This window comes from Salmo trutta, chromosome 1 (assembly GCF_901001165.1).
Source record: "Salmo trutta chromosome 1, fSalTru1.1, whole genome shotgun sequence".
Taxonomy (NCBI): domain Eukaryota; kingdom Metazoa; phylum Chordata; class Actinopteri; order Salmoniformes; family Salmonidae; genus Salmo; species Salmo trutta.
This window is the reverse complement of record NC_042957.1, coordinates 36672794-36688186: the sequence shown is the minus strand read 5'-3', so window position 1 is coordinate 36688186 and position 15393 is coordinate 36672794. Positions and strand designations below refer to the sequence as shown.

Below are 15393 nucleotides of genomic sequence, written 5' to 3'. Positions count from 1 at the left end.
CTTGCTCTGTAGTATAGCAACAGTGTGATGTCTTTTTGAACTCAAGCTCAGTGTAAAAGTTGGCCCTCATTGGAAATGAAAACACACTTTTTTTAAATTTTATTTAACCTTTTATTTAACTAGGACAAAACACACATCACGACAAGAGAGACAACACTACATAAAGAGAGACCTAAGACAACAACATATCATGGCAGCAACACATGACAACACCATTAATTTTGCCGATGACACAAGTGGTAGGCCTGATCAGTGATGAGAGAGCCTATAGGGAGGTCGTCAGAGACCTGACCGTGTGGTGCAAGGACAACAACCTCTCCCTCAATGTGATCAAGACAAAGGAGATGATTGTGGACTACAGGAAAAGGAGAACCGAAAACGCCCTCATTCTCATTGACGGGGCTTTAGTGGAGCAGTTTGAGAACTTCAAGTTCCTTGGCGTCCACATCACCAACAAACTAACATGGTCCAAGCTCACCAAGACAGTCGTGAAGAGGGCACAACAAAACCTGTTCCCCCTCAGGAGACTGAAAAGATTTGTCATGGGTCCTCAGATCCTCAAAAGGTTCTACAGCTGCACCATTGAGCATCCTGATGGGTTGCATCACTGCCTTGTGTGGCAACTGCTCAGCCTCCGACCGATAGGCACTACAGAGGGTAGCGCGTACGGCCCAGTACATCACCGGGGCCAAGCTTCCTGCCATCCAGGATCTCTATACCAGGCGGTGTCAGAGGAAGGCCTAAAAAATTGTCAAAGACTCCAGCCAACTTAGTCATAGACTGTTTTCTCTGCTACTGCACGGCAAGCGGTACCTGAGCACCACGTCTAGGTTCAAGAGACTTCTAAATAGCTTCTACCCCCAAGCCATAAGACTCCTGAACATCTAATCCAATGGCTACCCAGACTATTTGCATAGTCCTTTTACCCCCTTTTACGCTGCTGTTACTCTGTTATTATCTATGCATTGTCACTTTAATAACTCTACCTACATGTACATATTACCTCAATTACCTCGACTAACTGGTGCCCCCGCACATTGACTGTTCCTGGTACCCCCTGTATGCCTCGCTATTTATTTTACTGCTGCTCTTTAATTATTTGTTAAGTTTTATGTCTTACATTAAAAAAAAAAATATTTTTTGTAACTGCATTGTTGGGGGCTTGTAAGTAAGCATTTCCTGCTGTATTCGGCACTTGTGACAAATAACTTTTGATTTAATTTGAACACAACGTGGCAGCGGTACAACATGGTAGCAGGACAAAAACGGGCACAAACAACAGCACAAAGGGAAAGAAGGTAGAGACAGCAATTCATCCCGTAAAGCAGCCACAACTGTCAGTAAGAGTATCCATGATTGAGTCTTTGAATGAAAAGATTGAGATAAAACTGTCCAGTTTGAGTGTTTGTTGCATTTAGTTCCAGTCGCTATCTGCGGCGAACTGAAAAGACGAGCGACCCAATGATGTGTGTGCTTTAGGGACCTTTTGGGGCGGCAGGTAGGCTAGTGGTTAGAGCATTGGGCCAGTAACCGAAAGGTTGCTAGATCGAATCCCAGAGCTGACAAGGTAAAAATCTGTCATTCTGCCCCTGAACACTAAGAAAGCTTTGTTGTAGAGCGTTTAACACAAATCCATGGGGGGGCCCAGCTGAGTATAAGACTATCATCTGCATATAAATGGATGAGAGGGCTTCCTACTGCCTGAGCTATGTTGTTGATGTAAATTGAGAAGAGCGTGGGGCCTAGGATTGAGCCTTGGGGTACACCCTTGGTGACAGGCAGTGGCTGAGACAGCAGATGTTCTGACTTTATACACTGCACTATTTGAGAGAGGTAGTTGGCAAACCAGGGCAAAGACCCCTCAGAGACACCAATACTTCTTAGCCGGCCCACAAGAATGGAATGGTCTACCGAATCAAAAGCTTTGGCCAAGTCAATAAAAATAGCAAGTCTTGCACCAGTGTTTTCTCTGAAAGTAGCACCGGTACTCTGGTGAAGGGTATATATCATTTGGCCACTGTTCTGTAGGGTTTCTTTCATCATTCAGTGGAATTGAACAAGAATGATTAAACTTTAACTTACATGATTTGTATTTGATGTTTGACACACACACACGGTTATCATCATCCATCTGCTTTCTGTCTGTGTTTTTGCTTGAACATACTAACTCCCCTCCCATTTGTGTTTTTTGGTTGATGCAGTTCCTGTGGTGAATGGGGGCACAGCCAATAGGGAGCCCTGTCTGTTCCCCTTTCTCTTCCTGGGGAAGGAGTACTCGGACTGTACCACCGATGGACGGGGGGACGAACGCCTGTGGTGCGCCACGACCTACGACTACGACAGGGACAAGAGATGGGGCTTCTGTGAGAGTAAGTCGGCATGGGCATTTCAGACCTTGAGGAAACTCAAAAGTGAGTTACTGTTATATTCTAGTATTATTCAGTGAGGGAATATATTGGTTTAATTTGTGAGCTATAGCAAAACGTGTAAGCTCAGTGAGGAACAAATTCGGAATTGGCCTAGACTGACCAATCATTTGAGTGAACCTTTGCTGACAGCTATTTTTTTTCTTTGTGACTGAATCAGTGTTTGATTGTTGTGGTAAAAACAAAGCTCTCTTTTCTGTCCCTCCCCCTTACAGCATGCATACATCAAAACAAGACACATTTTTTTTGTCCCTCTCCCATAGAGAGGGACACACCCACTACTTACGAGGCTGAAACAAATTGTGAATAAATCAAATTGTGTTGTATTGTAGCGGAGGAGCAGGCTGAGCAGAGGCATGTAGCGGAGGAGGCCGAAAAGGAGTACCAGACTGCCCTCCGCATGATCAACGGAACAAACCGGAAGAGTCAGAAGAAAGAGTGAGCTTCCTTTCTTCTCTTCCTTGTCTCACCTACACACTAATCTCACATTCTCCTTTAGTGTTCATAAGTGTGCCTGTTGAAAGCAAGAACATTCTAGACATTCCACTTACTCTTATTATTATTTGCTTTCTTGCTTTAGCGCTTAAACCACTTAAGCGATCAACACCAAACAAACTTTTAAAAATGCAGACAGACCGTCTTTAGGTTGCTAGAGAAAGTTAGGACCAATTTTGGGAAACCCTGCTTTAAAACAGACATGGGATTTGACTAACTCCTGCTATATGCACCTGAGCCTCATATAGGCTACCATTTGTATAGCCACATCATGGGTTAGCACATCCTGAGATGATAGGATGGCTATTTTGTGATTTTAGTAAATAAGAATGTATATTTGTATAGGAATGTGTGTACATTGTTTGTGTGTACATTGCCTTCAGAAAGTATTCATACCCCTTGACTTATTCCACATTTTGTGTTACTGCCTGAATTCAAAAGGCATAAAATAATATACAAATCAAATCAAATTTTATTGGTCACACGTTTAGCAGATGGTATTGCGGGTGTAGCGAAATGCTTGTGTTTCTAGCTCCAACAGTGCAGTAATATCTAACATTTTCACAACATACACCCAATACACACAAATCTAAGTAAAGGAATTGAATTAAGAATATATAAATATATGGGCGAGCAATGTCAGAGCGGCATAGACTAAGATACAGTAGAGTAGAATAGAATACAGTATATATAAATGAGATGATTAATGCAAGATATGTAAACATTTAAGTGACTAGTGTTCCATGTATTAAAGTGGCCAGTGATTTCAAGTCTATGTATATAGGCAGCAGCCTCTAATGTGCCAGTGATGGCTAATTAACAGTCTGATGGCCTTCGGATAGAAGCTGTTTTCAGTCTCTCTGTCCCAGCTTTGATGCACCTGTACTGACCTCGCCTTTTGGATGATAGCGGGGTGAACACGCCCATCTCTATTCTTTCCATGGTCATTTTAAAACAGTTAGAGTTTAATAGTTTTGATATGAGAAAACTGAGGATGAATCAACGACGTTGTAGTTACTCCACAATACTAACCAAAATTGCAGAGTGAAAAGAAGGAAGCCTGTACAGAATATATACAGTTGAAGTCGGAAGTTTACATACACCTTAGCCAAATACATTTAAACTCAGTTTTTCACAATTCCTGACATTTAATCCTAGTAAAAATTCCCTGTTTTATGTCAGTTAGGATCACCACTTTATTTTAAGAATGTGAAATGCCAGAATAATAGTAGAGAGAATGATTGATTTATTTTAGCTTTTATTTCTTTCATCACATTCCCAGTGGGTCAGAAGTTTACATACACTCAATTAGTATTTGGTAGCATTGCCTTTAAATTGTTTAACTTGGGTCAAACGTTTTGGGTAGCCTTCCACAAGCTTCCCATGATAAGTTGGGTGAATTTTGGTCCATTCCTCCTGACAGAGCTGGTGTAACTGAGTCTGGTTTGTAGGCCTCCTTGCTCGCACATGCTTTTTCAGTTCTGCCCACACATTTTCTATAGGATTGAGGTCAGGGCTTTGTGATGGCCACTCCAATACCTTGACTTTGTTGTCTTTAAGCCATTTTGCCACAACTTTGGAAGTATGCTTGGGGTCATTGTCCATTTGGAAGACCCATTTGCAACCAAGCTTTAACTTCCTGACTGATGTCTTGAGATGTTGCTCAATATATCCACATCATTTTCGTTGTGTGAAGTGCACCAGTCCCTCCTGCAGCAAAGAATACCCACAACATGATGCTGCTTCACGGTTGGGATGGTGTTCTTCGGCTTGCAAGCCCCTCCCCCTTTTTCCTCCAAACATAACGATGGTCATTATGGCCAAACAGTTCTATTTTTGTTTCATCAGACCAGAGGACATTTCTCCAAAAAGTACGATCTTTGTCCCCATGTGCAGTTGTAAACCGTAGTCTGGCTTTTTTTATGGCGGATTTGGAGCAGTGGCTTCTTCCTTGCTGAGCTGCCTTTCAGGTTGTGTCGATATAGGACTCGTTTTACTGTGGATATAGATCCTTTTGTACCTGTTTCATTCAGTATCTTCACAGGGTCCTTTGCTGTTGTTCTGGGATGGATTTGCACTTTTCGCACCAAAGTACGTTCATCTCTAGGAGACAGAACGCGTCTTCTTCCTGCGCGGTACGATGGCTGCGTGGTCCTATGGTGTTTATACTTGCGTACTTTTGTTTGTACAGATGAACGTGGTGCCTTCAGGTGTTTGGAAATTGCTCCCAAGGATGAACCAGACTTGTGGAGGTCTACAATTTTTGTTCTGAGGTCTTGGCTGATTTCTTTTGATTTTCCCATGAAGTCAAGCAAAGAGGCACTGAGTTTGAAGGTTGGCCTTGAAATACATCCACAGGTACACCTCCAATTTACTCAAGTATGTCAATTAGCCTATTTAAAGGCACAGTCAACTTAGTGTATGTAAACTTCTGACCCACTGGACTTTTGATACAGTGAATTATAAGTGAAATAATCTGTCTGTAAACAATTGTTGGAAAAATTACTTGTGTCATGCACAAAGTAGATGTCCTAACTGACTTGCCAAAACTATAGTTTGTTAACAAGAAATTTGTGGAGTGGTTGAAAAACGAGTTTTATTGACTCCAACCTAAGTTTATGTAAACTTCCGACTTCAACTGTATATGTTTACAACAAGCAAGGGGAAGATATCAGAATAGGGGCATTGGGGAATAATTACATATTATACGGAATGCATTTGTACTGTGGTGTAGCCGTCTCTAGAGTAATGCAAGGTCTCTTTAATGATCATGTGAAACGTCAATTGCTATGGAGATGTTTTTTTCAATAATGTTAAAGGTAATTGTGATGCAACTATGACGGTGATACGATATGGATTACAATTATCATCATGAATATTTAGGCTATACACACCACATGTTACACACACAAAGACACTCAACCATGCAAATTGGTGGAGTTATTATTTATTTGGACAGCACACATTATAGTCTTACTCTTATACAGACATCATACACACTCACGAAATCACATCCAATATCATACACATCAACCTACTCAGATTTACTACACACAGAATGTCTTGTCTCAATTTTCTAACATCTGTGGCATTGGCTCAAAGGCAAACAGGCAAGGGAATAAAACAAATATAGCTAGAACCTATTTCTTGAATTCTAAATATCAGACATTTGAACGCTGTAATTTTGACCGTCACAAGCACTAATTATGGTCAATTTAGCCTGAGAACAGTATCTAGTTATGGTAAGGGATGAATTAAGTATAGCCAGTTATAATTGTAACGGTTTAGCAGATTATTAAAAAAAGATCCGTCTTTACGTGGCTAAAAGAAAAGGAAAATAACATTCTGTTTACAGGAAACTCACTCCTGCATCCTTAGATGAAGTTGTGTGGAAAAAGGAATGGGGTGGTGAAGTAATTTTCTATCATGGACAAAGGAACTCAAAAGGTGTGATGATATTAATTAACAAAAATTATCATCTGAATGTGCAAATAGTAAGGAATGATTCGCAAGGAAGGTGGATCTTTTTTAATATGAAAGTGGACGAAAAAGAGATTTGGCTCATTAATCTATATGGTCCAAATCAGGATGATCCATACTTCTTCAAAAACATTTACACCAATTTATTGATCTTACAGGCAACAAATGATCAAATAATTTATGGTAGGAGACTATTACACAGTGTTAAGTACCTCAATGGACCGTAAAGGTAATCACTCTACAATCTATCATCACCGTGCCCTTAAGGAAATCATCAATTATTATGGAAACATTAGAAATAGTGGATATCTGGAGACTAAAAAACCCCGACCTGGAGGAGACTTACATGGAGGAGACTTAATCAAGCTAGTCATCTTGACTACTTTCTTGTCTCTTTCTCTCTTGCATCAAAGGTTAAAAAAGTTTTAATAGGAGACAGAATGCGATCGGATCATCATCTAATTGGCATTCACATAACTCTTATAGGTTTTCCACGTGGACGGGGATATTAGAAATTTAATCAAAGTTTACTGGAGGACAACTTATTTTTAACTAAGACAAAATAATTTATAACAAAATTTTTCCAGTATAATATAGGTTCAGCAAATCCCCTTATTGTTTGGGATACCTTTAAATGTACCTTGAGGTCATTCAATTCAATATTCATCAATAATAAAAAAGCAGAAACCTTACGCAACATAGAAGGTGGGCAGCAGAGATAGGTGGGATGGGCTGAGGGAAGCTGAGGGTTGGGATGTGGAGTTGGAGACAAGTGGGAGTGGAGTTGTTGTGCGGGAGATAGAATGATGGTCAAAGATAAAAGTCAAAAATAAAGTCAAAATACAACAAAGCATGTTTGAATGACACTGAGGGGCAGTGTTTTTACAGCTAATTCCGGGTTGTCTGAGTTTGATGCCGTGCAGGTGTTTGTACACATGCATATACACACACTCTCATTCAAATAAATGCATACAAGAACACACACATACATGTAATAGTGCCAGACATGCACACAAACATATACAGTTGGCATTGCTGTTATGATTTTTGATGTCCTTTTTTTTCTTTTGCATTGTTGTTTGCTGTTTTCTTCTGTTTTTCTTTTTTCCCTTTAGTTCATTCTCTTGGTTGTTGGTGCATTGGGGGGTTCTTGGGGGTGGGGAATGGAATTAATTGTATTTTTTATTTTTATTCTTGGGGGACTGTGGGAGGGGTCTCTAATGGTTGAGGGACAGCTATTGGGGAACTGTGGGGGGATCTTGGAGGGTTTGGGTTCATGTTTTTTGGCCTGGTGGGAGATCTGTCAACGTGCCCTTGAGTAAGGCATTGACCCTGGATGCTTCTGTGTGTCACTCTGAATGGGAGTCTGTTGGATGACTTGTATGGTGTAGTTGTTAAGCGGTTTCACTGCAAGTATATTGTATGTTTTGGATATTCAATAAAAAGAATATCCACTTTGACATTATGGGGTATTCTGTGTAGATCAGTGACACAAAATATAAATTTAAGCAATTTTAAATTCAGGCTGTAAAGGGGTGTGAAATACTTTCTGAAAGCTTTGATAGGCTTACACGGCTGCGAGTGTCTTGTCACTAATCTGGTCCACAACACCTTTTTCCCGATTTGGGGCAGTCCTACTCCTTTCTTATTTTGTATCTTTATCTATCTTTGGACAGGATCGACAGAGAGAAAGGAAGGAGGAAAGATATTGCTAGAGCAGTGGGTTGGATTGGACGTTACTTAGTACACGTGTTCTAGTGGAGAGGCTTAGACCTCTAGACTACCCCAGGCTACATCCACACACCTTTAACTTCTCAATCTTCATCTTATTCCTCACTAGGTTGTATGAGAAGCTATTGAAGGTGGCGTGGAAAGGCCACCACAAGGCCATGGAGAAGGTGGCCTACGCCATGCTGTTTGGAGACTATATGACCCAGAACATCCCCAAGGCCAAGGAGCTGTTTGAGAAGCTGGCCCTGGAGGGCTCCCCCAAAGCTCAGATGGTAATGGAACATTCCTATTTAAACTTAATGGATCCAGGGTAGACATTTAGCCAGACAGCTTTTGTCTTAAAATTATGTATTGAGTTGGTTTTTCAATGGGAGTCGTCCGTTGATGAGCAGAGATGATTGTCCTTCAAAATAAGCACAGTATGTCCGTCGTCTTACGTATAAAACTTGCTTTAAAGTGTATGACTTGAATAGAAATGTTGACTGACTAAAACTAACAGTTGATGTATGCGTATACTTTTTCATCTATGTTCATGCATCTCTGTGTGGTCGTAGGTAGTCTTAACGCTCCACCCGGTATCTTCCAACAGGCACTTGGTTTCTTGTACGCTGCTGGGTTAGGAGTGAACTCCAGTCAAGCAAAGGTACCAACATCCAGCCTCTCCTTCTTTCCATGTAGCCTATATACTGATGAAAAGCTGTATTTGTTCAGAGGTAGCTTTCTTAGATAATATGGAGTTACCTCCTTAACCAGGAATGTAAAGTAAAGCATAACTCCTCAACTCTGTTTCAGGCATTGATTTACTATACCTTCGGGGCTTTGGGTGGAAACCTGGTGGCTCATATGATTCTGGTGAGCTACTTCTGCTTTTTGTAGGTTTGAATAGAGAAGCCTTATAATGTGTATTGTTTCTCTCTTATGGATATATACTGTATGATGATTGACATTTTCTCCCTTTGCTACCATTCTCTCTTTAGGGATACCGATACTGGGGTGGTGTGGGTGTGCCCCAGAGCTGCGAATCAGCACTGACGCACTACAGACTGGTGGCCAATCATGGTAAGAAGCCACCCGCTGCCAACTAATTGAACACTTTCACTATCTCAGATGACAGTTTCTCAGTGTTTTGAATCGAGAACACCTGCATCTGTACAGCCCTAAATGAGCATGTGCAGTAGAGTTTGAAAAGTAGATGTTCTTGTTGCGAAGTGTCTATTGCACATTTGTAGGTGCTGCCCTTTTATAGATAAATCCCCAGATTCTCAGCAAACTGATAAAACAAAAGCAAAGGCTGCAACTCAACTGCATTCAAAAAAAATCTATTTTATTTATTTAAGCAATTTATGGCAGAAATATTGTCTTTCTCTCACCCTCTCAACAGTGGCCAGTGACGTGTCCCTGACGGGAGGCAGTGCGGTGCAGAGGGTGCGTCTGCTGGACGAGGTGGAGAACCCGGGCTCTACCAGCGGCATGCTTGAGGAAGACCTGATCCAGTACTACCAGTTCCTTGCTGAGAAGGGAGATGTCCAAGCCCAGGTTAGGGTTCAGATGGGGAAGACTGCTCTTAGTGATTTTCTTTGAATAGGAAATTCTTTGGAATTCTTTGCGATGGAAAAAAGCAATCAGTGTAAACGTGAAGCACTAAAACTAAGTTGAACGTATGTAGAAAAGATAAAAGCCTTTACTTATTTGTTTCATAATGTAATCTTTGAGAACTAACAATCACCAAAGTTAAAGCTAGGCAGTCAGGGAAAGTGGAAAATTCCATAAATTATGAATTCGGGGCATTATACCAATTATACACTTCCTCGCACTTGCAGGAGTTAAATGAAGTAATCAAATCACTTTCTGAGTCTATTGATTTTCAAGCTTCTCTGGCACTTGCACGCACTGGCTTGCACGGCTGTAGTATGATAATGAGTAAGCGTGTAATGATTGAAAGGGTGGATTCTGGTCAAAAGTAGTGCACTATATAGGGAATATTGCGCCATTTGGGACTCACACGTCACGTTTCGTGACATGACCCCATGCTTTGTCCACAACAGGTGGGACTGGGCCAGCTGCATCTGCACGGTGGTCGGGGGGTGGAGCAGAACCACCAGGTAAACTTACACTAACCCATTTTCAAATTATTCAAACGTTAGCTCTATGTCGTGCTCACTCTTGTATTCAATGTGAAGTTGTTGTGTGGAGTTGGTCACAAATTAAATGTTTGTTTGTCAACAGCGGGCCTATGATTACTTCAACCAGGCAGCGAATGCGGGGAACACACACGCCATGGCCTTCCTTGGGAAGGTAAGATTATTACATGATCTGTAGCACTGTAGAAATAAGTAAGTAACGCAAACCTTACTCTGTGGCTGTGCTACTTTCCAGTGGTTTCTCCTCATGCTCCCTTCTCTCCCCTTCTCTTTATTCTATTTTCCTGTCTGTCGTTCTCTCTGTCTGTCGCTCTCTCTGTCTGTCGCTCTCTCTGTCTGTCGCTCTCTCTGTCTGTCGCTCTCTCTGTCTGTCGCTCTCTCTGTCTGTCGCTCTCTCTGTCTGTCGCTCTCTCTGTCTCGCTCGCTCTCTCTGTCTCGTTCGCTCGCTCTCTCTGTCTTGTCTCGCTCGCTCTCTCTGTCTTGTCTCGCTCGCTCTCTCTGTCTGTCTCGCTCGCTCTCTCTGTCTGTCTCGCTCGCTCGCTCTCTCTGTCTGTCTCGCCCGCTCTCTGTCTCGCTCTGTCTCGCTCTGTCTCGCTCTCTGTCTCGCTCTCTGTCTCGCTCTCTGTCTCGCTCTGTCTCTCGCTCTCTGTCTCGCTCTGTCTCTCGCTCTCTGTCTCGCTCTGTCTCTCGCTCTCTGTCTCGCTCTGTCTCTCGCTCTCTGTCTCGCTCTGTCTCTCGCTCTCTGTCTCGCTATGTCTCTCGCTCTCTGTCTCGCTCTGTCTCTCGCTCTCTGTCTCGCTCTGTCTCTCGCTCTCTGTCTCTCGCTCGCTCTGTCTCTCGCTCGCTCTGTCTCTCGCTCGCCCGCTCTCTGTCTCTCGCTCGCCCGCTCTCTGTCTCTCGCTCGCCCGCTCTCTGTCTCTCGCTCGCCCGCTCTCTGTCTCTCGCTCGCCCGCTCTCTGTCTCTCGCTCTCCCGCTCTCTGTCTCTCGCTCGCCCGCTCTCTGTCTCTCGCTCGCCCGCTCTCTGTCTCTCGCTCGCCCGCTCTCTGTCTCTCGCTCGCCCGCTCTCTGTCTCTCGCTCGCTCTCTGTCTCTCGCTCGCTCTCTGTCTCTCGCTCGCTCTCTGTCTCGCTCGCTCTCTGTCTCGCTCGCTCTCTGTCTCGCTCGCTCTCTCACTCTCTCTGTCTCTCACTCTCTCTGTCTCTCACTTGCTCGCTCGCTCGCTCTGTCTCTCTCGCTCGCTCTGTCTCTCTCGCTCGCTCTGTCTCTCTCGCTCGCTCTGTCTCTCTCGCTCGCTCTGTCTCTCTCGCTCGCTCTGTCTCTCGCTCGCTGTCTCTCTCGATCGCTCTCTGTCTCTCTCGCTCGCTCGCTCTCTGTCTCTCTCTCTCTCGCTCGCTCTCTCTCTCTCTCTCTCGCTCGCTCTCTCTCTCTCAGATGTACTCGGATGGCAGTGAGTACTTGTCTCAGAACAATGAGACGGCCCTGCAGTACTTCAAGAAGGCCTCTGACCTGGTGAGTGTCCAAATCTTAGAAATAGAATCACTCGAGTGGACATCATATTTCTATGGTTCAACCATGGATTGTTATACATCCATAATGATATCTGTATAACTCTGTGTTTGCTTAATCTTTCCTTTTATCAAACTGTTCACTTCTTTGGGTATCTTATACATAGGCCACAGTGCCTGTACATATGCCTGTAAGAATTACCAATTTAAGAATCCACTGTTCATAGTGGTCAAAAACTGCTGGGACAGAAACATTCCTATACATCGCTTTTCAATTACCACATGGTTTTTCAGGATCGATCAGTTACAGTTGAAGTCGGAAGTTTACATAGACCTTAGCCAAATACATTTAAACTCAGTTTTTCACAATTCCTGATATTTAATCCTAAAAAAAATTCCCTGTCTTAGATCAGTTAGGATCACCACTTTATTTTAAGAATGTGAAATGTCAGAATAATAGTTGAGAGAATGATTTATTTCAGCTTTTATTTCTTTCATCACATTCCCAGTGGTTCAGAAGTTTACATACACTCAATTAGTATTTGGTAGCATTGCCTTTAAATTGTTTAACTTGGGTCAAACGTTTTGGTTAGCCTTCCACAAGCTTCTCACAATAAGTTGGGTGAATTTTGACCTATTCCTCCTGACAGAGCTGGTGTAACTAAGTCAGGTTGTATGCCTCCTTGCTCGCACACGCTTTTACAGTTCTGCCCACACATTTTATATAGGATTGAGGTCAGGGCTTTGTGATGGCCACTCCAATACCTTGACTTTGTTGTCCTTAAGCCATTTTGTCACAACTTTGCTTGGGGTCATTGTCCATTTGGAAGACCCATTTGCGACTAAGCTTTAACTTCCTGACTGATGTCTTGAGATGTTGCTTCAATATATCTACATAATTTTCCTACCTCGTGATGCAATCTATTTTGTGAAGTGCACCAGTCCCTCCTGCAGCAAAGCACCCCCAAAACATGATGCTGCCACCCCCGTTCTTCACGGTTGGGATGGTGTTCTTTGGCTTGCAAGCCTTCCCCTTTTTCCTCCAAACATAACGATGGTCAATATGACCAAACAGTTCTATTTTTATTTCATCAGACCAGAGGACATTTCTCCAAACAGTACGATCTTTGTCCCCATGTGCAGTTGCAAACCGTAGTCTGGCTTTTTTATGGTGGTTTTGGAGCAGTGGCTTCTTCCTTGCTGAGCGGTCTTTCAGGTTATGTCGATATACGACTCGTTTTACTGTGGATATAGATACTTTTGTACCTGTTTCCTCCAGCATGTTTACAAGTTCCTTTGCTGTTGTTCTGGGATTGATTTGCACTTTTCGCACCAAAGTACGTTAATCTCTAAGAAACAGAACACATCACCTTCCTGAGCAGTATGACGGCTGCGTGGTCCCACGATGTTTATACTTGCGTCCTGTTGCCTGTACAGATGAACGTGGTACCTTCAAGCGTTTGGAAATTGCTCCCAAGGATGAACCAGACTTGTGGAGGTCTGCAATTTTTTTTCTCAGGTTTTGGCTGATTTCTTTTGATTTTCCCATGATGTCAAGCAAAGAGGCACTGAGTTTGAAGGTAGGCCTTGAAATACATCCACAGGTACACCTCCAATTGACTCAAATTATATCAATTAGCCTATCAGAAGCTTCTAAAGCCATGACATCATTTTCTGGAATTTTACAAGCTGTTTAAAGGCACAGTCAACGTAGTGTATGTAAACTTCTGACCCACTGGAATTGTGATACAGTGAATTATAAGTGAAATAATCTGTCTGTAAACAATTGTTGGAAAAATTACTCGTGTCATGCCAAAACGATAGTTTGACATTTGTGGAGTGGTTGAAAAACGAGTTTTAATGACTCCAACCTAAGTGTATGTAAACTTCTGACTTCAATTGTATATATTATTAGTCAAATTAACCGGTATAGATGTGGTTTTCAAGTGTCTCTCTTTTTGGTGTCCTTTCCAACTGTTCTTGTCCCCTAGGGTAACCCTGTTGGACAGAGTGGACTGGGCATGGCGTACCTGTATGGGAGGGGCGTTCCAGTGGTAAGTGACTTCCAGTGTCCACCATCACCCAGTGCCACCTGGCACCTACACTACAAGAGCTTGGCAGGTAGCCTGGCGGGTAGGAGTGTTGTGCTAGTAACCGAAAGGTTGCTGAATCAAATCCCAGAGCTGACAAGGTAAAAATATGTCGCTCTACTCCTGAGCAAGGCAGTTAACCCACTGTTCCCCAGGCACCAATGACGTGGATGTTGATTAAGGCAGCCCCCCCGCACCTCTCTGATTCAGAGGGCTTGGGTTAAATGCGGAAGACACATTTCAGTTGAATGCATTCAGTTGTACAACTGACCAGGTTTCCCCCTTTCCCAAAACATATTTATTTGAGATAAAGATTCGGCACATGCAATAGGGTTTAGCAGCATGCCTGTATGATTCAAACTGTAGTTACATTCCAAAAGTGAGCTTTTGTAGAGATTGGCATAGGCAATTGAATCCAGCAGCTGTGTAGGCTGTCTGTATTTTCTGTATGATTTACACAATACTTATGTTTTGTATGTGTGTCCTACAGAATTACGAGTTGGCGCTGAAATACTTCCAGAAGGCAGCAGAGCAGGGCTGGGTAGACGGACAGCTTCAGCTGGGCACTATGTACTACAGTGAGTGTGTGTGCATGCGTTGTGGGCCTGTGTGTGTAGAGAACCCCTGTTTTTTCTGTTGGTTAGTGTAAAACAGCCTTGTACCTTTGGTTTCCTGGGGAACAGTGCAATGTTAGTTGCCCACCAACATTCTGCTCCCAACACTGCAGTCTCAACCACTCTTTTTTCTCTTGCACACCACCTCTCCTTCTCTGTGTTGGGGATCTCTCACTCACTTTTGTCTCTCCATTCCCCCTCTTCCTCCCCAGATGGGATCGGGGTGAAGCGTGACTACAAGCAGGCCCTCAAGTTCTTCAACCTGGCCTCGCAGGCGGGCCACATCCTGGCCTTCTACAACCTGGCCCAGATGCATGCCACGGGCACCGGAGTTATGCGCTCCTGCCACACCGCCGTGGAGGTGAGCTAGTTAGCCATTAGCTAGCGGTTGTACATACTTGACTAGCTACAGCATTATCCATTAATTATGTATAGAATTGGCTAGCTATAGCATTAGCCATCAACTAGCCGTTAACTAGCTGCTATGGAATTGTATAGCAATAGCATTAGCCAGTTCAGTATCCCAGCTCGTCACAGTTCATTAGCCTTTAACTACACACCACTGCCAAACTAGCCACCTGGGAGCTAGCCTCTAGACAGCATTTTCCATTAGCCAGCAATTAGCTTTCTGTTAGCTGTGCATTAAGCCATCAATAAACCATCCGTTAGCCTGAGATTAACCTTCATCTGTTAAATCTATGCATGAATAACCAATTAGCCGTCTTCCAGCTAGGAATAAAAAATAGCCATCCGTTTAGCCATTTAGTAGCGTGTTAATTGCCCTCCATTAGCTGCCATTCAGCCATGTATTAGCTAAGCATTTAGCCATTTGCTACTCATTGTCAGTCATTGTTTGCCAATCCATACTTATCCATTCCTTAGCCATTGATCCACAACTGGGGTCAGATATT

At 43.1% G+C, this 15393-nt stretch overlaps 1 protein-coding gene across 2 annotated transcripts in view; it reads left to right on the top strand.

The window, feature by feature from the left end:
• Positions 1-15393, top strand: part of LOC115195260 (protein sel-1 homolog 1) — a 45542-nt gene that overhangs the window by 13992 nt on the left and 16157 nt on the right. For both annotated transcript variants that reach the window (XM_029755043.1, XM_029755037.1), the window contains exons 4-16: positions 2202-2369; positions 2759-2864; positions 8242-8404; positions 8722-8775; positions 8925-8984; positions 9110-9191; positions 9514-9668; positions 10178-10234; positions 10359-10427; positions 11705-11782; positions 13770-13832; positions 14359-14446; positions 14695-14843. In XM_029755043.1, the coding sequence (XP_029610903.1) occupies positions 2202-2369; positions 2759-2864; positions 8242-8404; positions 8722-8775; positions 8925-8984; positions 9110-9191; positions 9514-9668; positions 10178-10234; positions 10359-10427; positions 11705-11782; positions 13770-13832; positions 14359-14446; positions 14695-14843 (1292 nt within the window). The remainder of the gene's footprint in view (positions 1-2201; positions 2370-2758; positions 2865-8241; positions 8405-8721; positions 8776-8924; positions 8985-9109; positions 9192-9513; positions 9669-10177; positions 10235-10358; positions 10428-11704; positions 11783-13769; positions 13833-14358; positions 14447-14694; positions 14844-15393) is intronic.